Source organism: Salmo salar, chromosome 13 (assembly GCF_965601325.2).
Source record: "Salmo salar chromosome 13, fSalSal1, whole genome shotgun sequence".
NCBI classification, from domain to species: Eukaryota; Metazoa; Chordata; class Actinopteri; order Salmoniformes; family Salmonidae; genus Salmo; species Salmo salar.
In genome coordinates, this window is record NC_138303.1 from 20,749,910 (window position 1) to 20,777,832 (window position 27,923).

The 27,923-nt window shown below is 44.1% G+C and overlaps 1 protein-coding gene across 2 annotated transcripts; it reads right to left on the reverse strand.

Moving 5' to 3' along the window:
• slc9a8 (solute carrier family 9 member 8) lies at nucleotides 1-27,654 on the reverse strand. Of its 2 annotated transcripts, XM_014134700.3 has the most exons (16): nucleotides 27,313-27,654; nucleotides 26,618-26,790; nucleotides 25,103-25,183; nucleotides 24,128-24,186; nucleotides 16,963-17,046; nucleotides 16,739-16,840; nucleotides 16,235-16,269; nucleotides 9,949-10,092; nucleotides 6,990-7,128; nucleotides 6,761-6,866; nucleotides 6,540-6,656; nucleotides 6,222-6,304; nucleotides 3,584-3,695; nucleotides 3,248-3,468; nucleotides 1,517-1,663; nucleotides 1-1,298 (listed from the first exon to the last, which is right to left on the reverse strand). In XM_014134700.3, the coding sequence occupies exons 1-16, from the start codon at nucleotides 27,546-27,548 to the stop codon at nucleotides 1,185-1,187; spliced, it is 1,953 nt and encodes a 650-aa protein (XP_013990175.1). In that variant the 5' UTR covers nucleotides 27,549-27,654; the 3' UTR covers nucleotides 1-1,184. The 2 variants fall into 2 exon arrangements, with proteins under 2 accessions (XP_013990175.1, XP_013990176.1); XM_014134701.3 differs by lacking the exon at nucleotides 9,949-10,092.
• Between the last annotated feature and the right edge of the window lie 269 nt (nucleotides 27,655-27,923).

Genomic DNA, 27,923 nt, shown 5'->3' on the forward strand with positions numbered 1-27,923 from the left:
TCACATGACAAGCCATGTCTGTATTATGTATAACTCCAAGCCAATTTCTTTCAAATTAAAAATACCACATTCTATCATGATCCTCATCACCATCATCGTGTTTTTCAGCAATGCCTAGTGTAACAAGAGTTTACAGAAAAGCCTTCATCCCAGCAACAAATTAAATTAAATATAAAAGATAATATAAAGTAAACAAGACCTCTACCCCCCCGTCACCCAGACATTCATTGGTGCCTTGTCTCCATCAAAGTGATTCACATGAGAGAAAAAAAAAAAACTCTTGATATCACCTTATTAAAAATCCTGCTTATGAACTGTTTTCAACTACTATCACAATTATAATCAAATAATCGTAACTACATAATGTTATAATATTACCTGGTATCATACAAAAAAAGTATTCTTGCAATAATGCTTATAAGTAGTTTATAAAGCAAACATTCAAATTGTGTTACCAGAACATCTAGTTATCAGCATATGTAAAAGCACATTGAAAGTTGAACTAAACAGTAACTCCAATATTGCTTCGCTAGAGGCTTCTCTCTTCACAGGAGTTCCTTTCTGATTCCCTTCAACCTGCTTTTCTAACCCTAGTCCTCGACACCTCTCAAATAAAATGTAGTTACATAGAACTTGTTTTCTTGGAAAAAGGTCATGTAACTGCATAGACACACAAGGGTCAGAATTTGGCCACTATCCTTTAGCCACGATTCAATCAATGTTCCATGTACCTTATCTGTAGTTACCGTGTAGAGCTGAGTAGTAACATGTTGGCACATGGAAAGCCTCATCGACAAAACTATTTCAGTATCATTACATGGTATAATGGAAAATTAATGTGTGATTGCCAGTTCCCAGTTTCACCCGGTTTGTCAGACATCACCGACAGTGCATTTCGGATTGGCTCAAATCAAATAGTGCACTCCAGTGTAGAGGAGTGGTAGTGGTGTGAAGAAGGGGGGGGGGGGGCTGCAGAGTGGTGTAGTCCACAGAGAATGAAACTAGTCATTAGTGGTCAAGAACACACAGGTGACACGCAAGGAAGAAGCAGAAACAAGTGGTTTTCCTCCACAAGCGTTCCTCTCTGCAGTCTCCTGTCCTTTCATACACACTCTGAATCCAGGACACACACTCTTTTCATCTTCCCGCCCATTCATCAACACTCAGGTGCGTGCGTGTTGGGTTCAGAGTAGCTCAGTCTCGTCGTCAACGTCCTCAGAACCAGACGGGCCCTGTCGGACCTCCTCGTACCACTTATTGGTCAGAGTTTTCATCTGGATCCGACCATGCAGGAGGTCCTGGAACACACACAGAAAACAAACTCACAGAATACATCTGAGAAAGTCCAGGGAGATATAGGCATCTTTCAAGCAAATATGACTGGGTGCTTATGAATCAAATAGGAACGTGTGCATGCATGTGTATACACCAATAAAACATGGTGTCAGGGAGAGTGGCACAGCTAAAACCAAGGTGGGATTACATGTCACACACTTGCTGTTGAAATGGCCGTTACCTCCTGTGTGAGTCGTCGTGTGAAGAAAGGGTTGAGGTATTTAGCGTCCAGCCACATGAAGCCCTTCAGGTCCCGTCTCTGGTAGATCTGAGCCTCATACTCCTCCTCTGTCAACTCAGACAGGTGCTCCAACTCTAAGGCATTACCCTGGGGACAGGGAAGAGGAGAACAGAGGGAGGGACGGAAGAGAACGAAGGGAGGGAGGGGGGACAAGAAAGCGGGGGAATGCAGAGGGATGAATGAACAAGTGAGAAAGAGAATCAGGGAGGAAGAAAGGCTGACGAAATGTTTCTATTGTTTGCAATCAGCCTCGTCCTCTGGTCTCATGTGACTGACGCTTGTGTGAGTAAGGCCTTTGAAGTGTTCCTCTCACTGAGACAACAGGAAGGGTCTGACGCCATATGAAGAGAGGCAACACCACAACAGGAAGTGACTGACGCCATACACCACAACACTGAGACAACAGGAAGTGACTGACGCCATACGAGAGGAGAGGCAACACCACAACACTGAAATGACAGGACTCTACACACTCACGCACATTCCAACACATAATGCTGAAACAGAAAAGGGCCTTCCCCAAACTTTCCACAAAGTTGGAAACAGAATAGTCATTGTATGCTTTGGCATTAAGATTTCCCTTCACAGGAACTAAGGGGCCTAGCCCGAACCATGAAAAACAGCACCAGACCATTATTCCACCACCACCAAAATTTACAGTTGGCACTATGCATTCGGGCAGGTAGTGTTCTCCTGGCATTCGCCAAACCCAGACTCCTCTATCGGACTGCCAGACGGTGAAGTGTGAATCATCATTCCAGAGAAAGCGTTTCCACTCCTACAGAGTCCCATGGCAGTGAGCTTTACACCAATCCAGCTGACGCTTTGCATTGCGCATGGTGATCTTAGGCTTGTGTGCAGCTGCTCAATCATTGAAACCCTTTTCATGATGCTCCCGACGAACAGTTCTTGTGCTGACGTTGCTTCCAGAGGCAGTTTGGAACTCGGTAGTTAGTGTTGCAACCAAGGACAGACAATTTTTACGCGCTATGCGCTTCAGCACTCTGCAGTCCCATTCTGTCAGCTTGTGTGGCCTACCAGATCGCTGCTGAGCCGATGTTTCCACTTCACAATAACAACACTTACAGTTGACCGGGGCATCTCAAGCAGGGCAGAAATGTGACAAACTGACTTGTTGGACAGGTGGCATCCACTGACGGTGTCACGTTGAAAGTCACTGAGCTCTTCAGTAAGGCCATTCAACTGCCAATGTTTGTCTTTGGCGGTTGTACGGCTCAGTGCTCGGTTTTATACACGGGTGTGGCTGAAATAGCCGAAGCCACTAATTTGAAGGTGTGTCCACATACTTTTGTACATATAGTGCATCTACCTCTACCAGTCCAGTATCCCTGCACATTGTAAATATGGTACTGGAACTGACCCTGTAGATAGCTTCGTACTTTCTCCTGTTCTTATTCTACCGTATGTTAGTTTTAGTACTACATTGGTACTGATTACTGCATTGTTGGGTTTAGAATTATCAAGAAAGTAATTTCGCTGTACATGTGCACGTGCCAAAACTTGAAACAGGAAGGAACTGAAGCATATGAGAGGAGGCAACACCACAAGATACCTCTTTCCAGAGAGTGCTAGTGTGTGTTCATTAACATCTGTCTGCTTGTGTATGTCTATATGAACTAGGGTAAATCACTGCCGTGTTTTTTTTTTTACCATTTTCTCAGTCTTGCTGAGGTTGATGTCCTTCTTGTTCTTGCGTCGGGATTGGCTCTCCTCGTTGTCCATGATGCGAATGAGGGGCATGGTCCCACTGCCGAGGAGGAGGATGGTGAAGAGGACAATGATGATGGTGGTGGTGCCAATCAACTGGCGCTTCTCTATTGGCTCTAGACCAAGATGAAGGCTCAGGGCATAGGGGATGGCACCTCTCAGACCTAACAGAGGAAAGGAGTGAGGGATGGAGCGAGACAAGAAAAGGGGAGAGAGGGATGGACAGTAGAGCCAAACCGATAGAGGTGTATTAGAGTAGTGAAGAAATGCTCTACTTACCACTGAACCACATGATGAACATCATCTTGGGCGTGATCTTGTGATCTCTGAAGAAGTTGAGCAGGTAGGAGAGCGGGAAAATGTTTACGGCCCGACCTACTAACACCAACACCTGGAAAGAGGTAGAATACAAAGCTCAGCACAAACAGTAACCTTTGCCCCTAACCCTAGCTTCATGTCCACATCCTGGACAAACCCTAACCTCTAGCACTAACTTCATGTCTACATCCTGGTTCAACCCTAGCTTCACATCCACATCCTGGTTAAACCCCTAACCTCATGTCCTCATCCTGGTTCAACCCTAGCTTCAGGTCCACATCCTGGTTAAACCCTAACCCTAGCTTCATGTCCACATCCTGGTTAAACCCCAACCCTACCCTTATGTCCACATCTCGGCTCAACCCATTGTAGTATAGAATGCTAACACTAGGTGGCAATGTTCCCTCATCACTGAGAACATTTCAGGTCTGCTGAGTGCAAACTTGAAAGTTGTGAAAATTCTTTTCAACTTCTGTCGCGTGTTTACTGTGAACACTGAGGCTGTACCCGCTTTAAATTAGTTTTAACAGTGGCCAAGTAGGCTCCTGTGGCTATTTGATCATAATGTAGGCCTACCAGAGTGGCCTACCATCAAATAGAGAGAAAATGCATCCCATAACATTTTAACATGGAAATAGCTGTTCAACCTACAGTAGCAGCCAATGTGTGCAGTTCAATGTAGGCCTACATTCCATGAGACTTTAAAAAAAAACATGCAGGGCTTGACATTAACCTGTTAACCTTCAGACAAGCAGGTGACTGAAAATGTTGTGTTTGATGAAAGAAACCACTTGAGAAAATAAAATGCATCATTATTCCCATACCATTAATTATAGAGAATCAGAAATTATGCTACCCTCTGACCATTGGCTACTTAGCTTATTCAAGCCTCTCAAAATATAACACTGCCCCTTTAAGACAAAAAAGCTTTTTACCTAAGTCACTTTTCAAAGATGTCTAGAAATGCACACGTTTTGTGCTCTTGTAGGAAGCAATAACTCCCCCATTGCTGACAACAAATTACCCATAACTGGGTTAATAACCCACTAACAAGCAAAGGATATGAACAAATGTACATATGTGCACACGTCCCTACATGTAGCCCTCGCTTGGATCTCAAAACAAGCGCATCTACTCACGACCGCTCATGCTGTAAAAAACAGTCCAGTTCAAAGCGAATGGCACAGATACATATATGGCAACGGTGAATTTGCATATAGGCCTACTGCAGCTCTGATTGGTTATGGCACACCGGGCCTGAGGTGTGCCTGTCAATGCAATAAAATCCTACTCTGATGAGTTCTGCCTACAACAACAGTTATTTTTGCACACTAAGTCTTGCATAGTCAGTTTCAGTATGTTGCATTGAAAGTGGCTAATATTGTGTTGATTCGATCACAATTCCCACAGTAAAGGGAAACGTTGATAGTGTTAACGGGAAAATGTTACATTTCGTGTTTCTCTGTTTGCGATGATATATTTCTTCTGCTTGGCAGTCCCGGGGAGCATCTTAGAGGGAACATTGTTAGCTATGCCTGGTCACTACACGTTGGTAGTAATTCTAGGCTATGCCTGGTCACTACACGTTGGTAGTAATTCTAGGCTATGCCTGGTCACTACACGTTGGTAGTAATTCTAGGCTATGCCTGGTCACTACACGTTGGTAGTAATTCTAGGCTATGCCTGGTCACTACACGTTGGTAGTAATTCTAGGCTATGCCTGGTCACTACACGTTGGTAGTAATTCTAGGCTATGCCTGGTCACTACACGTTGGTAGTAATTCTAGGCTATGCCTGGTCACTACACGTTGGTAGTAATTCTAGGCTATGCCTGGTCACTACACGTTGGTAGTAATTCTAGGCTATGCCTGGTCACTACACGTTGGTAGTAATTCTAGGCTATGCCTGGTCACTAGACGTTGGTAGTAATTCTAGGCTATGCCTGGTCACTAGACGTTGGTAGTAATTCTAGGCTATGCCTGGTCACTAGACGTTGGTAGTAATTCTAGGCTATGCCTGGTCACTAGACGTTGGTAGTAATGCTAGGCTATGCCTGGTCACTAGACGTTGGTAGTAATGCTAGGCTATACCTGGTCACTACAGGCTGGGAGTAATGCTAGGCTATATCTGGTCACTACAGGCTGGGAGTAATGCTAGGCTATATCTGGTCACTACAGGCTGGGAGTAATGCTAGGCTATATCTGGCCACTACAGGCTGGTAGTAATGCTAGGCTATATCTGGCCACTACAGGCTGGTAGTAATGCTAGGCTATATCTGGCCACTACAGGCTGGTAGTAATGCTAGGCTATATCAGGTCACTACTAGCTGGTAGTAATGCTAGGCTATATCAGGTCACTACTAGCTGGTAGTAATGCTAGGCTATACCTGGTCACTACAGGTTGGGAGTAATGCTAGGCTATACCTGGTCACTACAGGTTGGGAGTAATGCTAGGCTATACCTGGTCACTACAGGTTGGGAGTAATGCTAGGCTATACCTGGTCACTACAGGCTGGTAGTAATGCTAGGCTATATCAGGTCACTACTAGCTGGTAGTAATGCTAGGCTATATCTGGTCACTACACGTTGGGATTACTTACTATACACCAGATGACGAAGGAAAGCTCAAACTTGTGAGGGAAGCTGAAGATGGAGAGACCCAGGAAAGCAAACACGCAAGTCTCTGTGGAGAAGAAAACAAAATTGTGACACTGTCTTTTGTATGTATTTTGTATTTGTCTGTAAAAGTTTATGTACACGCTGCCATTTCCCCGTTTTGCCTTCTTGCCAGGCTGCCCTCGAAAAATAGGTTTTTAACCTCAATGGGTCTTACCTGGTTAAAAATAAATAACACAAGTCATTGTTTTTTACAACAGGATATGGGGGAAAGGACTTGAGGCAGAAAGACAAGTGCTAACCACACATGAAGGCCACCGAGCGGAGGGTCTGCTGCATTAGGATCTGAGTGACAGGAGACAGGTTGTGATGGGTGTAGTGTGACATCACAATCCCCGAAAACAGGATAGACATGATACCTGCACAGAGAGATAGAGGGGTGAACGATAGGGTAGCAAATGCATAGAAAAATTCATGACATTCCATTGTGTGCTTGATATTACACTGACATGAGAGGACTCACCAGAGAGTTTAATGCCCTCTGCCAGGCCATAGGGCAGGTAGGCAAAGATGATCATCATGCCAAACTCTAAAGACGGAGTCTTCCTCAGGTCAAAGTGTTTCAGGAACTGGCACAGGGGTCAAGGGTAAAACAGTAACAGGCTCGTGTTTACAAGGTGTTTGAACATGTTAAATGGGAATATTATCAACATACTACACAAAACACTCCATCACACACACAGAGAAGATACAATGGCAGATATGAGTCCGGTGAGGGTTCCGAGGGCAGCGGAACCGAAGAACATCTTGAGGAAGTATCCCAACGCCTGGAGGAATGTCTCCCAGCCCGTTACCATGGAGTTATCATCCCGGGCAAAGCCCTCGGCCGTACTGAACGACACAATGACATAAAGAGGGAAAAGAATACGTCATGGTGATGTTAGGTATAGAGCATTTCATATGGTTTTGTTAGTCAATAATTACTTGGGAAATATAATACATTATAGATTACCTTGGGGAGGGAATATGTAACCCATTTGACCTAAAATACTCAGCCTGCAAGTGTATATGCTTTTTATTTTGCCAGAAGGCCATAGTGTAACTCATCCAACATGTAGTTTCTTTTTCACTCCATATGCGATGCGCAATGCAGATAACACCGGAAGATTTTTATTTAATTACCATAGTGAATTGTTTTAATGTTTGCTTATGCGTCAATTAATACCATAAGGGATGGGTTGCCAATTGGCGATTTGACATACATTTTTTTTTAAATCATTCATTTATGCACTAATATGATGTCACCCAAGAGGGCAGTCACGTTGCATCACCAATACAAAATGTTTAACCTTCTCTCAATCTACTATCTGCATATGTGTGTGTGTGTGTGTGTGTGTGTGTGTGTGTGTGTGTGTGTGTGTGTGTGTGTGTGTGTGTGTGTGTGTGTGTCTTCCTCCTGCCCGTCTGTGTGAGAACCTGTTCTCCCAACACAGGGTTATCAGATTGCTCTGTACACATCGGAAACATGACAAATATTTTCCTGTGACCTAGCCAGTCACAGATGACACAAGGAACACAGTATATCTGATGTCTGAATACAAACACGGTCATTTTCTGAGAACTCTAAAACTAACCTGTTGTACTGAGCGATTAGTGCTTTTGGTGGTCGGTTCGGTTTTAGTTAGATCGTCAAAAAAATAAATCACGTTTTCAATGTATTTATTTTTTGACATTAAAATGCACTCAGCATTATATGATTTGAACGTTGTAACACAGAATAAAAAAATGAATACAAGTCCCATGATGGTAGTGACAGCCCATTACTGATTCTCAATTATTGACATTACTTTACCAAAATATTTCAGGTTTGTATTACATTTGTTTTATTTGATGACTTTATTATTTAATTCCAAGTCATCATCTCATCTCTACAGAGCTGCTGCCTATGCTGTCTGACAAAATCACTATTTGTAGTTCTTCAAAGTAAATAAGGCATATTTTTATGACCGCTGAATACCAACTATCACTCACTCTTAGATAATGTATTTTCAGGTAGAGATACAGTAGCAACTGCTCTCTATCCCTCTTCTGTCTCATCACTCTCAGTGTCTGCAACACCCGAAGCTACAACCTAGTGTAGTAGGCATAAAAGAAACAAAGACCGGACAAAGTTGGTCATTGTAGTCAATTACCACATTTTCTACACTAAACTACGTAGAATATTGGCCTGTTGGAAACTACAACTCCCTACTACATCGCACAGTTCAGGCTTGATCAGATTTAACTCTAGAGAAACAATGCAAAGTGCGCATTGAACAGCAAACTTCAAGCAGTAGGGCATTCAAGGAGTTAATCTTATGTTAATCCATGATGTCATCGGCCTCCCAAATCAAGGCGCGGTCTGCTGTGCTCTAGGAAGGTGTTCCCATAAGTGGGTAACACCCGCTATCAGAGGCCAACTCTGCATGGGTTCATTTAATGTATACAAGCGAGGCAACACGTGAGAGCACCATGACAGAGAGAGATTGGCAGTAGAATGGCCTTCAACATGACACCGTCATAGGATGCCACCTTTCCAATAAGTCAGTTTGTCAAATTTCTGCCCTGCTAGAGTTGCCCTGGTCTACTGTAAGCGATGTTATTGTGAAGTGGAATATCTAGGAGCAACAGCGGCTCTAACGCAAAGTGGTAGGCCACAAAAGCTAACAGAACGGGACCGTTGAGGGCCGAAGCATGTAGCTCGTAAAAATAATTTGTCCTCGGTTCCAACACTCACTACCGAGTTCCAAACTACCGCCGGAAGCAATATCAGCACACAAACTGTTCTTCAGGACCTTCATGAAATGGGTTTCCGTGGCCGAGCAGCCGCACACAAGCCTAAGTTCACCATGTGCAATGCAAAGCGTTAGCTGGATTGGTGTAAAGCTCGCTGCCATGGGACTCTGTAGGAGTGGAAACGCTTTCTCTGGAGTGAGGATTCACACTTCACCATCTGGCAGTCCGATAGATTAATCTGGGTTTGGCGGATGCCAGGAGTACGCTATCTGCCCCAATCCATAGTGCCAACTGTACAGTTTGGTGGAGGAAAGGCTGTTTTCATGGTTCGGGCTAGGCCCCTTCGTTCCAGTAAAGGGACATCTTAACACTACAGCATTCCATGACATTCTAGACTATTCTGTGTTTCCAACTTAGTGGCAACAGTTTGGGGAAGGCCCTTTTCTGTTTCAGCATGACAATGCCCCCATGCACAAAGCAAGGTCCATACAGAAATGGTTTGTCAAGATCGGTGTGGAAAAACTTGACTGGCCTGCACAGAGCTCTGACCTCAACCCCATCACACACTTTTGGGACGAATTGGAACGCTGACTGCGAGTCAGGCCTAGTCACCCAATATCAGTGGCTGACCAAACTAATGCTTTAGTGGCTAAATAGAAGCAAGTCCCTGCAACAATGTCCCAACATCTAGTGGAAATCCTTCCCAGAACAGTAGAGGCTGTTGTAGCAGCAAAAAAAAGGGGGGGGGGGGGGGCATTTCCAAGGCATGGCAGCTCATCTGACATTTAGAATTACAACACAGGGACAGAGGGTGAGTGCCCTGACTAAGAATTGCACACATTATACTGGCCTTTACCAGCAGATGTACATGTAGTGCCTAGATAAAACAGCATGAGGTGGAAGAGGAAAGAGGGGATGAGAAGGAGGAATACGTACTTGGTGAGTACGATAGAGACAGCATCGTTGAGGATGCTCTCTCCAAACACCAGCATGTTGAGGACAGGGTCCACGTTGAGGGCATTGAAGATGGCGATGGTTGCTACGGGGTCCACAGCCGAGATCAGAGAACCAAACGCAAAGCTTCAGGAGGGAGAGGGACAACAATTTGTTGGAGAAAGCTTTGGATTTGCAATTATTTTACAGGCTGTTTTAATCATGGTTAAAAACAGTAGAAAAAGGGTAGATAACAGTCAGTGAAAACATATAGACAGAAAGGCAGAGAGTGACTCACGAAAACAAACTGACTTCTGAAAACACACACACTCCACAGCATGTGACTACAGAGACATTGGGTGAACCTTCAAACACACCACTTCCTCATCCTAAGGCTGCTCCCCTCCTTTGGAAATATGCTCAGTGCATATGCTCAGCCCTGGCTTCTCAAATGTCTGCCTCACCTGGTTCACCAACTACTTCTCAGAGTTCAGTGTGTCAAATCATGCCTGTTGTCCGGACCTCTGGCAATCTCTATGGGGGAGCCACAGGGCTCAATTCTCGGGCCGACTTTTCTCTGTATATATCAATGATGTTGCTCTTGCTGGTGATTCTCTGATCCACCTCTACGCAGACGACACCATTCTGTATACATCTGGCCCTTCTTTGGACACTGTGCTAACAAACCTCCAAAACGAGCTTCAACGCCATACAACACTCCTTCTGTGGCCTCCAACTTAAATGCTAGTAAAACTAATTGCATGCTCTTCAACCGATTGCTGCCCCCATCCTCCCGCCCGACAAGCATCACTACTCTGGATGGTTCTGACTTAGAATGTGGACAACTACAAATACCTAGGTGTCTGGTTAGACTAAACTCTCCTTCCAGACATGAAGCATCTCCAATCCAAAATTAAATCTAGAATCAAATCGGCTTCCTATTTCGCAACAAAGCCTCCTTCACTCATGCCGCCAAACATACCGTCGTAAAACTGACTATCCTACCGATCCTTGACTTCGGTGATGTAATTTACAAAATAGCCCCCAACACTACTCAGCTTTACCTAGCAGAGACTTGTAGATAACCTGTAGCCAGTGGGTTTGGTGACGAGTATGAAGCGAGGGCCAACCAAAGAGAGCGTACAGGTCACAGTGGTGGGTAGAGTATGGGGCTTTGGTGACAAAACAGATGACACTGTGATAGACTGCATCCAATTTGTTGAGTAGAGTGTTGGAGGCTATTTTATAGATGACATCACAGAAGTCGAGGATCGGTAGGATGGTCAGTTTTACGAGGATATGTTTGGCAGCATGAGTGAAGGATGCTTTGTCGCGATATAGGAAGCCGATTCTAGATTTAATTTTGGATTGGAGATGCTTAATGTGAGTCTGGAAGGAGAGTTCACAGTCTAACCAGTCACCTAGGTATTTGTAGTTGCCCACATATTCTAAGTCAGAACCGTCCAGAGTAGTGATGCTGGATGGGTGAGCAGGTGCGGGCAGTGATCAATTGAATAGCATGCATTTAGTTTTACTTGCGTTTAAGAGCAGTTGGAGGCCACGGAAGGAGAAATGTATGGTATTGAAGCTCATCTGGAGGTTAGTTAACACAGTGTCCAAAGAGGGGCCAGAAGTATACAGAATGGTGTTGTCTGCGTAGAGGTGGATCAGAGAATCACCAGCAGCAAGAGCGACATCATTGATGTATACAGAGAAGAGAGTCGGCCCGAGAATTGAACCCTGTGGCACCCCCATAGAGACTGCCAGAGGTCCGGACAACAGGCCCTCCGATTTGACACACTGAACTCTATCTGAGAAGTCGTTGGTGAACCAGGCGAGGCAATCATTTGAGAAACCAAGGCTTTCGAGTCTGCCAATAAGAATGTGGTGATTGACAGAGTCGAAAGCCTTGGCCAGGTCGATGAATACGGCTGCACAGTAATGTCTCTTATCGATGGCGGTTACGATGCCATTTAGGACCTTGAGCGTGGCTGAGGTGCACCCATGACCAGCTCTAAAACCAGATTGCATAGATGAAAAGGTACGGTGGGATTTGAAATGGTCGGTAATCTGTTTGTTAACTTGGCTTTCGAAGACCTTAGAAAGACAGGGTAGGATAGATGTAGGTCTGTAGCAGTTTGGGTCTTGAGTGTCCACCCCCTTTGATGAGGGGGATGACCGCGGCAGCTTTCCAATCTTTGGGAATCTCAGACGATACGAAAGCGGTTGAACAGGCTAGTAATAGGGGTTGCAACAATTTCGGAAGATCATTTTAGAAAGAGGGTCCAGATTGTCTAGCCCGGCTGATTTGTAGGGGTCCAGATTTTGCAGCTCTTTCAGAACATCAGCTGACTGGATTTGGGTGAAGGAGAAATGGTGGGGGCTTTGACGGGTGGCTGCCGGGCAGTTGACCGGGGTAGGGGTAGACATGTGGAAAGCATGGCCAGCCATAGAGAAATGCTTATTGAAATTCTCAATTATAGTGGATTTATCGGTGGTAACAGTGTTTCCTAGCCTCAGAGCAGTGGGCAGCTGGGAAGAGGTGCTCTTATTCTCCATGGACTTTACAGTGTCCCAGAACTTTGAGTTAGTACTACAGGATGCAAAGTGCTGTTTGAAAAAGCTAGCCTTAGGAAAGCTAACTGCCTGTGTATATTTGTTCCTAACTTCCCTGAAAAGCTGCATATCACGGGGGCTATTCAATGCTAATGCAATACGCCACAGGATGTTTTTGTGCTGGTCAAGGCCAGACAGGTCTGGAGTGAACCAAGGACTATATCTATTCCTAGTAGATTTTTTTTTTTTTTTTTTTTTTTAAATGGGGCATGCTTATTTAAGATGGTGAGGAAGGCACTTTTAAAGAATAGCCAGGCATCATCTCCTGACGGGATGAGGTCAATGTCATTCCAGGATACCCCGGCCAGGTCGATTAGAAAGGCCTGCTCGCAGAAGTGTTTTAGGGAGCGTTTGACAGTGATGAGGGGTGGTCGTTTGGTCGCAGACCCATTATGGATGCAGGCAATGAGGCAGTGATCACTGAGATCTTGATTGAAAACAGCAGAGGTGTATTTGTAGGGCGAGTTAGTTAGGATGATATCTACGAGGGTACCTGTGTTTACGGATTTGGGGTTGTACCTGGTAGGTTCATTGTTAATTTGTGTGAGATTGAGGGCATCAAGCTTAGATTGTAGGATGGCCGGGGTGTTAAGCATGTCCCAGTTTAGGTCACCTAGTAGCACGAGCTCAGAAGATAGATGGGGGGGCAATCAATTCACATATGGTATCGAGGGCACAGCTGGGGGCAGAGGGAGGTCTATAGCAAGCGGCAACAGTGAGAGACTTGTTTCTGCAAAGGTCCATTTTTAGAAGTAGAAGATCAAATTGTTTGGGTACAGACTTGGATAGTAAGCCTGCAGAGTTCTGTATATCTTTGCAGTAAATTGCAACACCGCCCCCTTTGGCAGTTCTATCTTGTCTGAAAATGTTGTAGTTAGCGATGGAGATTTCAGAGTTTTTGGTGGTTTTCTTAAGCCAGGATTCAGATACGGCTAAGACATCCCGGTTGGCAGAGTGTGCTAAAGCAGTGAGTAAAACAAACTTAGGGAGTAGGCTTCTAATGTTAACATGCATAAAACCAAGGCTTTTACGGTTACAGAAGTCAACAAATGAGAGCACCTGGGGAGTGGAGCTAGGCACTGCAGGACCTGGATTAATCTATACATCACCAGAGGACCAGAGGAGGAGTAGGATAAGGGTACGGCTAAAGGCTATACGAACTGGCCGTCTAGCACGTTCGGAACAGAGTAAAAGGAGCAGGTTTCTGGGCACGATAGCATAGATTCAAGGCATAGTGTACAGACAAAGGTAAGGTAGGATGTGAGTACATTGTAGGTAAACCTAGGCATTGAGTAATGATGAGAGAGATATTGTCTCAAGAGACGTTTAAACCAGGTGATGTCATCGCATATGTAGGAGGTGGAACAACATGGTTGGTTAAGGCATATTGAGCAGGGCTAGAGGCTCTACAGTGAAATAAGACAGTAATCCCTAACCAGGACAGTAATGGACAAGGCATATTGATATTAGAGAGAGGCATGCGTAGCCAAGTGAACATATGGGTCCAGTGAGTGGTTGGGCTGACTGGGGACACGGCGATTCAGACAGCGAGCTAGCAGCTTGCAGACCGGGGCAAGCGAGCTAGCAGCTTGCAGACCGGGGCAAGCGAGCTAGCAGCTTGCAGACCGGGGCAAGCGAGCTAGCAGCTTGCAGACCGGGGCAAGCGAGCTAGCAGCTAGCAGACCGGGGCAAGCGAGCTAGCAGCTAGCAGACCGGGGCAAGCGAGCTAGCAGCTAGCAGACCGGGGCAAGCGAGCTAGCAGCTAGCAGACCGTGGCAAGCGAGCTAGCAGCTAGCAGACCGTGGCAAGCGAGCTAGCAGTTAGCAGACCGTGGCAAGCGAGCTAGCAGTTAGCAGACCGTGGCAAGCGAGCTAGCAGTTAGCAGACCGTGGCAAGCGAGCTAGCAGTTAGCAGACCGGGGCTAGCAAGTTAGCAGAAGGGCCTTTGGGGGATGTCGCGATGGAGGTAAATCTGTTTTGCCTCTTTGTGCTGTGACGTCGATAGACCAGTCGTAGATTAGTAGGGTTCCAAGTAGCTCTAGGTAGCTAGCAGGCCGCGGTTAGCGGACTTGGCCTTCAGCGAACGTTGCGCCTGAGGGGCCTGTTGGAATCCTCGGGCAGATTATGTCGGTATTCCAGTCGTAGAGGATCGGCTGGGTTCCGTGCCCCGTACCAGCAGTAGAAGGGGTCCAGATAATGTAACCCAGGTGTGGGCTTCGATGGTAGCACAGGAGCCCTGGCCGGGCTAGCTTCAGGCTAATTGGTGCTTGCTCTGGGATGGAAACGCTAGCCAGGAGTAGTCACACGGGATTGTGGTTAGCTAGTTGCGAAGATCCAGATGAAAATGTTCAGAGTTTGTGGTAGGAATCCGGGGATTTGGAGAGAGAAAAAAGATAGGTCCGTTATGCTCTGGTTTGAGTCACGTTGTTCGAACTGGCAAGAGCTTTCCGAGCTAAAGGTTAGCTGATGATCGCTAGCAATGGTTTGCTAACTGATAGCTGGTAGGTAGTTAGCTGGCTAGCTTCAGTTGAGGGATTCCAGATCCGGAGTAAATAGAAATGCTTTAGAAAAAAAAAACAGATCCACGCCACATTGGGTGAGGCGGGTTGCAGGAGAGTATTTAGAAATTGAGGTTTAGGAAAATATTTTTAAAAGATATGCGAAGAAAAGGATGTAAAAAGATATATACAACGGACACGACAGGACAAAGATGTCTGACTGCTACATCATCTTGGATGCATCATAGATTCTTTCTATTTTTATTTTCTTTTGTGTTATTGACTGTACGTTTGTGTATGTGTAACTCTGTTGTTGTTTTTGTCACACCACTATGCTTTATCTTGGCCAGGTCGCAGTTGTAAATGAGAACTTATTCTCAACTGGCCTACCTGGTTAAATAAAAGTGAAATAAATAAAATAAAATGTGTAGAGGAAAATATCTGCTCTTTTTATGAAAGGATACACTATTGTTACATAATGACACTGTAGCTACTAGGCTTGGGCGTTATATATACCCGAGTTTGGAGGGAGGGTGCGCCACTGTTAACCGTCTATAATACATTATCACAAATAAAATTATATCCAGCTCAGGGCTCCAGCTATGCTGCTGAACAGCCTCAATTCGTCTGGGCAGAGACATTTCAAAGTGTCAAAAGCATTCCACAGGGACACTGAGACCATTCTTGATACACACAGGAAACTAGAGCATGAAAAACCCAGCAGCGTTGCAGTTCTTGACAAACTGGCACCTACTACCATACCCTGTTGAAAGGCACTTAAATCTTTTGTCTTGCCCATTCACCCGCTGAATGGCACACATACAAAATCTATATGTCGCAAGGCTTAAAAATCCTTCTTTAACCTGTCTCCTCCCCTTCATCTACACTGATTTAAATGGATTTAACAAGTGACATCAATAAGGATCACAGCTTTCCCCTGGTCACTCTACATAATGGAAAGAGCAGGTGTTCATAATGTTTTGTATACTCGGTGTATATATTTTAACGGTATGAAGGTAGAAAACTCAGGATAACAGCCAACCCTAGTAGCTACACAGGTAAACTCCCCACCTGCCAGTCTGTCAGTCAGAGTCAGTCAGTCATGCGGACCTCCTCACCAGTCAGTCATGCGGACCTCCTCACCAGTCAGTCAGACAGTCATGCTGATCTGCTCACCTGTCAGTCATACTCATCTTGTAGATCACATCAGCCTGTGAGAAAGAGAGAAAGACAGGATACATCACACATTTACAATACAAATCATTTTGTGGGATTTTTTTCAGTGTTGCAGCATTGCACAACAGTTTGCAACACAGAGCTGCATGTCTCAAATGACATCGTGGTTGTTTTATACAAGGTTTGTCCGTTTCTCACACATATTCCTAGACTGACAATGCAATCACACTGTCGAGGACACCTTTGGAAACATGCGTTCTAATTCCTAATTTTAAGTGCCATCTCCTCTGGGAAGACATTGTACATTTTGAATATGTTTTTTTTTTTTTACACAAATCAATGAATTGCTACATTAAAGTCCAAAACTAGACAACTCATCAGTAAAGCCCAGGTGGTGGATTAGCTACAACAGATGTGGAATGGGGAGATAGAGAGATCAAGAAGGACATCTGTCCCAGGAATGGCAGGGGACCCCACAACCATGGAGAGTTCTAGAAGTCTCACCTGTCCCAGGAAGTAGATCCCTCCTCCTACGATGAAGGCAGAGATGGCTGTCCCAATGACAGCAAACAGTGTGATGGAACCAATGTTCTGGAAGAAGTTACCCTGGCAACCAGAACACATGGAGGTGGAGAGATGAGCACCAAATATCCCAATACACCAAGAGGAAACACACACACGCTCATAAACACGTACGTACGCATGTATGCACGCAAGTACACACACACCTTATGTAGAGAGTATCCTGATTCGAAGATGATGGGCGGCAGAAGCAGGAGGAAGAACATGTTGGGACGAAACATCTCCTCTTCCTATCAGGGGACATGGTGGTTAACACAAAGAACCTCGTTTCCTCTTTAGCAATGATTTTTTGCAACAACAAAAAAAATGTAGGTGACTGCAGTCAGTGGGAGCGAGGAGTGGAAAGGATGAGAGAAAATGAAAAGAGAAGGAGATGAGGAGACAGGAAAGAGGGCCTATTTAAGTTAGCAACAGACCTCGATTTATCAAAACACATCTTTCACTTCAAGAGAGCTTCTCACACACACACACACACACACACACACACACTAGTGAATCATAGTGAGGCTCCCCTTACAGGCACGAGACTGAGTTTGACCTAGCCTAACACCACCATGACGCACATGATAAGCCCCTCGGGGGCACACACGTCTACAAACCTACTCATGCATACATAACGTACTTTATCTGACTCACACTGTACCTTGCGTTTCTTGTACACCACGTTAGGTTAATGTGATATAATGAAATCAGTTGGCTCTCAGCTAAATTGTCTGAGCTCCTGGATCAGGAGTCATGTGCTGTTACGTTGTGTGTGGGGATTGTAAATCGCCCCACTATATCGATGCTGACTATGAATATCAACGTGTGTGACAGTAAGTACAGCATGTTAGTGATTCAGGTGTAACTAAGTGTGTACAATCGTATTATTGTTATGCATAGTCAACCTGAATACCATATCCAGTGGGGTACAGAATTATTGGATCCATTGATAAAGATGACAACAAAAAAACGGTATAAAATAAATGATACAAATACTGAGCTATATTGCATGCTAAAAAATAAAATTACAAATCACTCAGGGAGAGACTAACAAGTAGGATCCCCTGTTTTCAATACTCCGGAACCCTCCCCTTGCAAGGATAACGATACAGCATTTTTCTAAAATGTTTTATGAGATTGGAGAAAACTTTGGGAGGGATATTAGACCATTCCTCCATACAGAATCTTTCCAGATCCTTGATAACCTTCATCTGCGCTTATGGACTGCCCTCTTCAAACCAATAGGGTTCAAGTCCGGAGATGGAGATCGCAAAATGTTGATTTTGTGGTTTATTAACTATTTCTTTGTGGATTTTGACGTGTGCTTAGGGTTATTATCTTGCTGGAAGATAACTTGAGGCCAAGTTTCAGCCTCCTGGCAGAGGCAACCAGGTTTTGGGATAAAATGTCCTGGTACTTGGTAAATTTCATGATGCCATTGACCTTAACAAGGGCCCCAGGCCCAGTGGAAGCAACATAGCCCCATAACATCAAAGATCCACCACCATATTTTACAGTAGGGATGAGGTATTTTCTGCATATGCATTGTTCTTTCAAAGGCCAAACAGCTCTTTTTCCTGTCATCTGAACATAGCAAACTCTAGGGGGTGCTAAACGGCATTGGCACTTGGATTGGAACCAGTGCTAATGGTCATATGACAAGAAATTAGAGATATTCTCAAACCCACCAGACACCAGAGGTGGGCTTGGCCTCAAAAGAACAATGCATATGCAGAAAATAGCTCATCCCTACTGTAAAATATGGTGGTGGATCTTTGATGTTGTTATCTGTTTTTACTAGGCTAACCTGTCTGCTTTGTGCTGACGGGGAAATTTGGACATGCAAAACGTATTTCTGAGCAAACAGGTCTATCTAATCCCAACCACAGAGCAGGTTGACTAGTCATAAGGCTTGACTACTAAGGTACATTGTGTCACCACTCTACATAAGAATTAGGAACGGTTTCTAGTTCAGTTAGATCTTCTAATGCAATTTTAGTTTCACATTTTTAATGTCACATGCACAAGTACAGTGAAATGCCTTCCTTGCAAACGCAAACCCAGCAACGCAATATCCAATAACAATGTATTACTAGAACAAAAGAATATATACACAAAGTAAGCATACTATATACAGGAAATATTTAAAAAGTCAGTTCCAATACCGTATTACATGTGCAGGGATACTGGAGTGATGGAGGTAGATATGTATAGGGGTAAGGTGACTAGGCAACAGGATATAAGATAAACAGAGTAGCAGCAGCAGCTTGCATGCGAGTGGGTGTGCAGAGTCAGTATAAAATGTACAGTGCCTTCGGAAAGTATTTAGACCCCTTGACTTTTTCCACTTTGTTACATTAAAGCCTTATTCTACAATGGATTAAATTAACAATTTCTCAATCTACACACAATACCCCATAATGGCCAAGCGAAACCAGGTTTTTAGAAACGTTTGCAAATTTATTATAAATAAAAAAACGGAAATATTCACTTTTACGTAAGTATTCAGACCCTTTACTCAATACTTTGTTGAAGCACTTTTGGCAGCGTATACAGCCTCGCTTCTTCTCGGGTATGACACAAGCTTGGCACACCTGTATTTGGGGAGTTTCTCCCATTCTTCTCTGCAGATCCTCTCAAGAGCTGTCACATTGGACGGGGAGCTTTGCTGCGCAAATATTTAAACAGGTCTCTCCAGAGATGTTCGATCGGGTTCAAGTCCGGGCCTCAAGGACATTCAGAGACTTATCCCAAAGCCACTCCTGTGTTGTATTGTATGTCTGCTTAGGGTCATTGTCCTGTTGGAAGGTGAATATTCACCCCAGTCCAGGTCCTGAGTGCTCTGGAGCAGGTTTTCATCAAGGATCTCTGTATTTTGCTCTGTTCATCTTTCTCTAGATCCTGACTAGTCTTCCAGTCCCTGTCAGTGAAAAACATCCCCACAGCATGATGCTGCCACACCATGCGTCACCGTAGGTATGGTGCCAGGTTTCCTCCAGATGTGACACTTGGCATTCAGGTTTCATCAGACCAGAGAATCTTGTTTCTCATGGTCAGAGTCCTTTAGGTGCCTTTTGGCAAACTCCAAGCGGGCTGTCATGAGGCTTTTACTGAGGAGTGGCTTCCGTCTGGCCACTCTACCATAAAGGCCTGATTGGTGGAGTGCTGCAGAGATTGTTGTCCTTTTGAAAGGTTCTCCCATCCCCACAGAGGAATTCTGGAGCTCTGTCAGAGTGACCATCGGGTTCTTGGTCACCTCCCTGACCAAGGCCCTTCTCCCCCGATTGCTCAGTTTGGCCAGGCAGCCAGCTCTAGGAAGAGTCTTGGTAGTTCCAAACTTATTCCATTTAAGAATAATGGAGGCCACTGTGTTCTAGGGGACCTTCAATGCTGCAGAACTGTTTTGGTACCCTTCCCCAGACCTGTGCCGACACAATCCTGTCTCAGAGCTCTAAGGACAATTCCTCCGACCTCATGGCTTGGTTCTTGCACTGTCAACTGTGGGTTCTTTTATAGACAGGTATGTGCCTTTCCAAATCATGTCCGATTAATTGATTTTACCACAGTTGGACTCCAATCAAGTTGTAGAAACATCTCAAGGATGATCAATGGAAACAGGATGCAACTGAGATCAATTTCGAGTCTCATAGCAAAGGATCTGAATACTTAAGGCATTTCTGTTTTTTATTTTTAATACATTTAATACAATTTCTAAAAATCTGTTTTCGTTTTGTCATTAAGGGGTATTGTGTTGATTGAAAATATTTAATCCATCCATAACAAAATGTGTAAAAAAGGGAAGGGGTCTGAATACTTTCCAAATGCACTGTATGTGCATATTATGTGCAAGGACATGGAGTGACAGTGTGTGTGTGTGTGTGTGTGTGTGTGTGGGTGTGTGTGAGTGTGTAGGGCCCTGTGAGTGTGCATAGAGACAGTGCAAATACTGAAATAAAAGGTCAATGAAGTTACAAGGTAAACTCAATCTGTGTCGCCATGTTGTTATCTATTTATCATTCGTATTGCTTGGGAATAGAAGCTGTTCAAGAGCCTGTTGGTGTCAGACTTGATGCAACGGTTTCTGAAAAACAAAGAATATTGCAATTCCGAGAGTCCCGTTGGTAGCAAATCCGCGATCTGAGGTCATCTATCTCATCATTACGTGACTATACGTACATTTTCTCTTGGGTAGCCCGGAAATTGGGTTGGAATTGCAGAGAGCCCAGGGCAGAAGAGTCGAAGTAGAAGGCAGAATTAGAGTAAGTAACGTCGATCTGATGTTCAAGTGTTCTTGTCCTACCGAGTGGAGGAGCTGTCTAAGGCACTGCATGTCGGTGCAAGAGGCGTCACTACAGTCCCTGGTTCGAATCCAGACTGTGTCACATCCGGCCGAGATTGGAAGTCCCATAGGGCGGCGCACAATTGGCCCAGCGTTGGCCAGGTTTGGCCGCCATTGTAAATAAGAATTTGTTCTTAAATGACTTGCATAGTTAAAAAAAAAGGACTGCCAGGGAAGAACAAAAGGAACAGAAACTACACATGCTGAAGAGGGGAAATGGATTTATGGATGGAGAGAGAGGAGGAAAGGACATAAGGGAAGAGACAACGTGTTGGAGTGGAGGAGGAAAGGACATAAGGGAAGAGACAACGTGTTGGAGTGGAGGAGGAAACGATGCGGTAAAAAAAGGACTGTCGTCAAAGAAACGACACAGGAGGAGAAATGGGAGATGGAGGGAGCGAGTGAAAGGATAACAGGAGGGAAGCACATAAGGAAAAGTAGACATGTTGGAGAAGAGAGATGAATGGAAAAGGATGAGAGCAGAGCCAGGATGTCATTGCCTGAGGGGTTGGTAGATTATGGCCTTGGCAGTTAGCAGCGTGGTCCTGGGGGGGTAGCGCCAAAGAAACAGCTCAGTGTGAGGTTAGCACTGCGGATATGGGGATTCGAACCAATACCCATGGATCACAACTACAGTAAGTGAGGAACGGCATCCCGAAGACCCCCATCTGGCAATCCAATCCACGCAAAGTCTGCCACCATTACCAGTTCTGGAGGACCAGGGGCCTCATGGGGAAAGAGAAAGAGGCTGTATGAATAAAGACAGAAGAGGGACAGAGATGAACAGGAAGAACAAAAAGAGGGGCCAGGGAGTGAGAGGGCACAGACAGAGAAAAGAGAGGAGAATAAAAAGATGGAGTAGGAGCGTGAGAGACTCATGAAATAACTCTCAGATACTGAAGGTTGAGTCACCGTCACACAGTAAACAACAAGACCGTGTGTACAGTGGGGCAAAAAAGTATTTAGTCAGCCACCAATTGTGCAAGTTCTCCCACTTAAAAAGATGAGGCCTGTAATTTTCATCATAGGTACACTTCAACTATGACAGACAAAATGAGAAGAAAAAAAAAATCCAGAAAATCACATTGTAGGATTTTTTATGAATTTATTTGCAAATTATGGTGGAAAATAAGTATTTGGTCAATAACAAAAGTTTCTCAATACTTTGTTATATACCCTTTGTTGGCAATGACACAGGTCAAACGTTTTCTGTAAGGTTTTCACACACTGTTGCTGGTATTTTGGCCCATTTCTCCATGCAGATCTCCTCTAGAGCAGTGATGTTTTGGGGCTGTCGCTGGGCAACACGGACGTTCAACTCCCTCCAAAGATTTTCTATGGGGTTGAGATCTGGAGACTGGCTAGGCCACTCCAGGACCTTGAAATGCTTCTTACGAAGCCACTCCTTCGTTGCCCGGGCGGTGTGTTTGGGATCATTGTCATGCTGAAAGACCCAGCCACGTTTCATCTTCAATGCCCTTGCTGATGGGAGGTTTTCACTCAAAATCTCACGATACATGGCCCCATTCATTCTTTCCTTTACACGGATCAGTCGTCCTGGTCCCTTTGCAGAAAAAAAGGCCCAAAGCATGATGTTTCCACCCCCATGCTTCACAGTAGGTATGGTGTTCTTTGGATGCAACTCAGCATTCTTTGTCCTCCAAACACGACGAGTTGAGTTTTTACCAAAAAGTTCTATTTTGGTTTCATCTGACCATATGACATTCTCCCAATCCTCTTCTGGATCATCCAAATGCTCTCTAGCAAACTTCAGACGGGCCTGGACATGTACTGGCTTAAGCAGGGGGACACGTCTGGCACTGCAGGATTTGAGTCCCTGGCGGCGTAGTGTGTTACTGATGGTAGGCTTTGTTACTTTTGTCCCAGCTCTCTGCAGGTCATTCACTAGGTCCCCCCGTGTGGTTCTGGGATTTTTGCTCACCGTTCTTGTGATCATTTTGACCCCACGGGGTGAGATCTTGCGTGGAGCCCCAGATCGAGGGAGATTATCAGCGGTCTTGTATGTCTTCCATTTCCTAATAATTGCTCCCACAGTTGATTTGTTCAAACCAAGCTGCTTACCTATTGCAGATTCAGTCTTCCCAGCCTGGTGCAGGTCTACAATTTTGTTTCTGGTGTCCTTTGACAGCTCTTTGGTCTTGGCCATAGTGGAGTTTGGAGTGTGACTGTTTGAGGTTGTGGACAGGTGTCTTTTATACTGATAACAAGTTCAAACAGGTGCCATTAATACAGGTAACGAGTGGAGGACAGAGGAGCCTCTTATTAAAGAAGAAGTTACAGGTCTGTGAGAGCCAGAAATATTGCTTGTTTGTAGGTGACCAAATACTTATTTTCCACCATAATTTGCAAATAAATTCATTAAAAATCCTACAATGTGATTTTCTGGATTTTTTTTTCTCATTTTGTCTGTCATAGTTGACGTGTACCTATGATGAAAATTACAGGCCTCTCATCTCTTTAAGTGGGAGAACTTGTACAATTGGTGGCTGACTAAATACTGTTTTGCCCCACTGTATATCAGACATGGAATTGTTTAGGTTGGCTCCAGATTGGGTTAAACAAATTGAGGGGCTGTCTTGAAGCATGAATCACTTTTTATGACACACTGGGGACCTGGGGCAGACACACGGGTAACGGGAACCTGGGGCAGACACACGGGTAACGGGAACCTGGGGCAGACACACGGGTAACGGGAACCTGGGGCAGACACACAGGTAACGGGAACCTGGGGCAGACACACGGGTAACGGGAACCTGGGGCAGACACACGGGTAACGGGAACCTGGGGCAGACACAGACGCATACTCCAATAGACAGTAAGAAAGTTGAAAAAAGCAAGACGACATCTCAAACATTCACATATTCTGTGCATGAGTAATCAGTCTACTCCGAGAATAAAAGGCCCTTTTAAGGGAGACTCTCTATTCAACAAGCAGGAATTAAACATTTACAGCAAAGTGTGTAGTATACCTTCCAATTAGCTAGCTCATGAAACTCAATTATCTTTATGAAGCCTCCCATCAGGATCCCTGGAAGAGAAAGACAACCACAAGATATCATTAAGAGTTCACCAACACATAAAAAAAACACTCATCTCCATGACAGTTGAAGGTCTCACATTATCAAAGCTAAGAAAAGGCCACATTTCCATGAAATGGAAATACCAACTCCAAAAGAGCATCAGTGTGTGGATGTTTATACATTGATACCCTACTTGGTATTATCTTTTAAAGAATAAGAAAGCTATTGTCTAATAAAATGTCTTTGTGGAAGTCCCCTTGGGCACAGGGTTGAGGAAAGGGGTTTGTTTGTTTGTGTGTGGTGTGTGCGTGACAGGCATTATAAACTGGGTGGTTCGATCCCTGATTGCCTGACAGCCGTGGTATATCAGACTGCATACCACGGGTATGAAAACATTTATTTTTACTGCTCTAATTATGTTGGTAACCAGTTTATAATAGCAATAAGGCACCTCAGGGGTTTGTGGTATATGGCCAATATACCACTGCTAAGGGCTGTGTCCAGGCACTCCGCGTTGTGCATAAGAACAGCCCATAGCCGTGGTGTGTTTGGCATATACCAAACCCCCCACAGGCCTTATTGCTTAATTATACAACACTATTTCCTCTCCAGAAAAACTTCAATCTGGGAAATGATCTCACAGTTGACTATCTTCTCCATCTGTGTTCTCTCTGTGTAATATCTTATACAAGCATCTATTCTACTCTGTCAACCTGCAAGGCTATTTCTGTTGCAGATGCCGTGCCCTTGCAAAGATCTAAATGGAGATATCTGACATACAGCCCAACCCAATTGGGGTTGGAAGACAGAAATAATGGTGTAATAAATGAATAAGGCTAAATTGTAAGACAAGAAAAAATATTTAGGTCCAATGAGTGCTCAAACAGTATGAACCTAAAGTAGTACATCACACGTGGTACTTACCTAAGGACACAACAGCCACACTCTCCGGCAGAAAATGCAGTTTGAACTTAATAAGCAGGTGCACCAATATGATGCAGATACCTGAGAAAACCGATAAAATGGGACAGTGTCAATGTGGGAATGAAACATAGTTAAGATCACACTTTAAATATAAAATACAGTATTTGAGAGCATCCAAACAATTTGACTTCAAGAAAACAAAAATGCTGAGGAATGCATTTAAGTTATTATAGCTTAATTTCACAATTTGATTTAAAATGGAACCAATCCATGTGTTTAGACTAATCTGCAATAATCTACTTAATCTAACATCCAAATAGTGTCCAACCACCGAAGTCCAGTCTCCCAAGTCAGACTGTTCACAGCATCAAGCGTCTAACCTCTTATCTCCCAAAGTGCTGGGAATCCACATACTGAATTATGCTGATCAACACTGCTTCCATGTGTGTGTCGTGAAAATAAAAGTTGAAAACGGTCAGGGTAGAACGCTTGCATCAATCTGTGGACCAAACACTTTGGTTTTCCCTTTTACTAATGAGCTAGACTAATGATTATGGGTCTTGAGTCATTTCCTGAAAGCTGTCGTGTAGCCAATAGACTAACGAGTACTTAGGAATAAGGAAGCACTCAATCCATTTAAACCCCTCACTTAAAGGTTGACTTTCACCAAAGATGAATTGGCAGCTCAAGGAAGTGTTAAGCATTGTGTAGGCTAGCTTTCCTGACAGAGCCTCATATACAATACAATTGTTTTGCAGAAGCAACGTGAGAGTATTCGGTTTTGTTGAATTAATTCTGTGGATAGTTTTTTTATTGTGCTCGGCCGCCATGCAACTAAACCTTTATGTACTTGTGACCCACTGACTAAACACAACAAATATGCTATATCTAGTCTAAGAACCAGTCTAGGATCCAGTCACAACCTCTGACTGACCCACCATTTGGGAAACACTGGTCGTCTGATTTAGAATATATCTTCTAACTCTGGAGGCTGCACTAATCGATACTAATGCAGAGGACTGGAATTCCTAAGAGGCAGAACATGTCCTCTCTAGATTGTCTGAAGTGCTGCCACAACATTCCCCATCATCCATTCCTTTAGCTTCCTCCAAAACACTACTAATTGGTGATTTCAAAGAAACTAGAACAAAAAGACCATGATTTTATGGATTGTCAATTGAATCCATAGAGCATTATGTTCCCACTTCAATTAATTACTTTAAATTATGCTTTATGATACAAATGTCAAACATATGTCAACAATCCTTCCTCCAAATGCCAATCTATGGATTAAATGTAGTGAAAAATATTTTTTTGTTGGAGTTTCGTGAGGGATCACACTAATCGGAGGGAGTGGTAGTGTTGCAACGATGGGGTATGGATAAAGGGCCATGAACACGGAATATAGGCTATACAATTTAGTACTTTCTTCTCTATCTAAAAAAAAATAATAATTCAAATCCATAGGCGCTTTAATAAAAAATAAAAAATACGCAGAAGACCAACACTACTGACCGATGACCAGTAGGCTGAAGAATATGGTCATCCCACTAGACTGTTCCTCCTCCTGGGCCTTGACCCCAGCACCTGGCAGAATGGGCTTCGGGGTTGGCTTTGGGGTTGCCTTGACACCCACAGTGGTAGCGTGGAGGGTGTCATTACTGGAGTTATCCGTGTCATTTAACAGACTGGAACAAGGAGACAGAATAAGAGTTATCATGTTTTGTCATTTTGAGACACGTGGGTAAATACGCTATCAAATGACATCCTATGGCTAAAACAGAAGTGCACCTGGCTCTGGTCAGGCATGGTGCACTCTGCTCTATGCCTGCATACATGGGTGTCATTTGAGAGTAATTTGTCAGTGTGTGTTTTTAATTCTGTGTGATAAGAATATGTCTCAATGTAAAGGAGTATCGTTGCTGACATTACATTTTAGGTAACCTCATCCCCAGGCTTGGGGAGGAAGCATACAAAACGACATTTTAGCTAGGCTACCAAGAGTATGCAATGGGTCACCTTGGTCTACCAAACATGACCGTAGCCGACTAAACTCCACGGTGAAGGAAGTGTCTGATGAACTCTAACTTCATCACCGTGGAGTTTAGTCAGCTACCCCTATCCTTGCTCTACAAACGTCGTCCGTGAATAACGACAGCTGTTTCACCCGTTGCAGTCAAGGGCAACGCATTAAAAAGCTATAATCACACCTGGTTGATTGCTCTGCGTGGCCGTCTTTTTGCGGGTTGGCAGCAGCTAGATTTCCTTCGTTTCTCGAGGATTTTTTGTTGTCATCGGGAATAATTGTATAATCCTGTTCCAAGCCAACATCGTCTCTGTCGTGTAAATCTAACAACGATTGTTGTCTCTCAACTCGTTCTGTCGAGCACAATTTTGGCCACGTCAACAAAAGACAAATAGCAAGATGATACCCGAAGCCTTTCATTCTTCAAATAATGCTTTTAAAACAGCAAAGCGATGGTTTTAAGAGAAAATACTTGCACATCCATTTCTGTTTCATCGCATGTTAGCCACATCACAACTCTACTTCCTGTTTGAACTACCAGGGAGTTGTAGTTTTTACGTGCCACCAGGAAGGTCTTCAAATTGACTATATCATTTTATGTGCTGATTTATGGATATAAAATATAAACTCACCAAAAATAGTAATATCAACAATCACACTGTACTATCTTCACATCGAATTGAATATTTAGAGTGGCTTATGGGCTTTGCCTTCCGGTAATTTCCCATAATTTCCCTCGAATCCCGGAGCTGACAAGCTAAAAATCTGTCGTTCTGCCCTTTAACAAGGCAGTTA

Bases quoted from the DNA above. Each gene is read 5' to 3' on its own strand.
- slc9a8 (XM_014134700.3), bottom strand. From the start codon at position 27,548: ATGAAAGGCTTCGGGTATCATCTTGCTATTTGTCTTTTGTTGACGTGG. The intron at 10,093-16,234 runs GTGAGCAGATCA...TCCCTCCTGAAG, and splicing joins AAGATGAGTATGACTGACAG to CTTTGCGTTTGGTTCTCTGA. The intron at 3,696-6,221 runs GTAAGTAATCCC...ACCTCTTTCCAG, and splicing joins CCTTCGTCATCTGGTGTATA to GTGTTGGTGTTAGTAGGTCG.